Source organism: Amphimedon queenslandica, unplaced genomic scaffold (genome assembly GCF_000090795.2).
Source record: "Amphimedon queenslandica unplaced genomic scaffold, v1.1 AMPQUscaffold_12902, whole genome shotgun sequence".
Classification (NCBI taxonomy): Eukaryota; Metazoa; Porifera; class Demospongiae; order Haplosclerida; family Niphatidae; genus Amphimedon; species Amphimedon queenslandica.
This window is the reverse complement of record NW_003546862.1, coordinates 51310-52305: the sequence shown is the minus strand read 5'-3', so window position 1 is coordinate 52305 and position 996 is coordinate 51310. Positions and strand designations below refer to the sequence as shown.

The following is a 996-nucleotide window of genomic DNA, read 5'->3' as shown; positions in this document are numbered from 1 at the left end:
TTAATAACTACCGATAACTACTTACTTAAGTTTAATAACCACTAAAATTAACTTTTATAACTACTTAATAACTGTAATAATTTATTTTATAACTTTCAGCTTATCACTGAAATCTTGCTGAAATGATTATACTGATGGCTCATTTTGAGAACAAAACACTGATATTGCAAAGATAATGGCATTAAAGCTACTCAAACATTGAATTTGCAAAGTTTAGAAAATTTCTCAAAAGTTCATGAAAAGTTCATGAAAAAAGTAGTTCATGAAAAGTTCATGCCAAGGTTGAAAAGTTCATAAATCTATGAACTTTGTTCATGATCTGGCAACCCTGATTAATGACAGTCTCTATGACCAGTTTTAACATAAGTACCTCATTAGTTATAGTTAGTTAATTAATAGAATATTAACCACGCCCGCGGCCCCGCCGACATTCTACATGGTCTACACCCACACAATAGGGCTTGCTGCATTCCTGGTACCAAGCAGAGCAGCTCAATGGCAATGGCTAGTAGAAGAGTGTTTCGTTTAGGTAAGCCCTTAATAGAGACAGAGGGACTGATAAATGATTGCATGTATTCTGGTACCAGCTAGTGAAGTGGGGGGTCCAGACTACTTTGTATGGTCTAGTAACTGTAGGTGCCCGGATATTACCAACTGTTTGTGTGTATTATAGATATCAGTCATATGAAGTTGGTGTCTGATGTCTTAAAAGAAAGTCACTTCATTGATGCTGACTGGTTTGAGTTAGGAATGGGATTGAACCTACCTTATCCTGGCCTGGCAAACATCAGAGCTAGATTTACTGATCCTTCTCAGTGTTTACTGGAGTGCTTGAGCTTGTGGTTGACTTCAGCTAATAATCGTACTTGGGAATCATTAGCTAGTGCACTTGAGAGAATGAATAAAAAACCAGCTGCTACACTCATCCGTAATACATGTAAAGTTAACATACATAAATACAGTTTAACATATAATTATATATTATTTTTATAGATG

At 35.5% G+C, this 996-nt stretch overlaps 1 protein-coding gene across 1 annotated transcript in view; it reads left to right on the top strand.

Moving 5' to 3' along the window:
* The first annotated feature begins 425 nt into the window (after window positions 1–425).
* Window positions 426–996, top strand: part of LOC109586313 (uncharacterized) — a 4356-nt gene continuing 3785 nt past the window's right edge. The window contains exons 1-2 of the mRNA XM_020002486.1: window positions 426–529; window positions 674–961. Coding sequence (XP_019858045.1) covers window positions 496–529; window positions 674–961 — 322 coding nt within the window. The 5' untranslated portion in view covers window positions 426–495. The remainder of the gene's footprint in view (window positions 530–673; window positions 962–996) is intronic.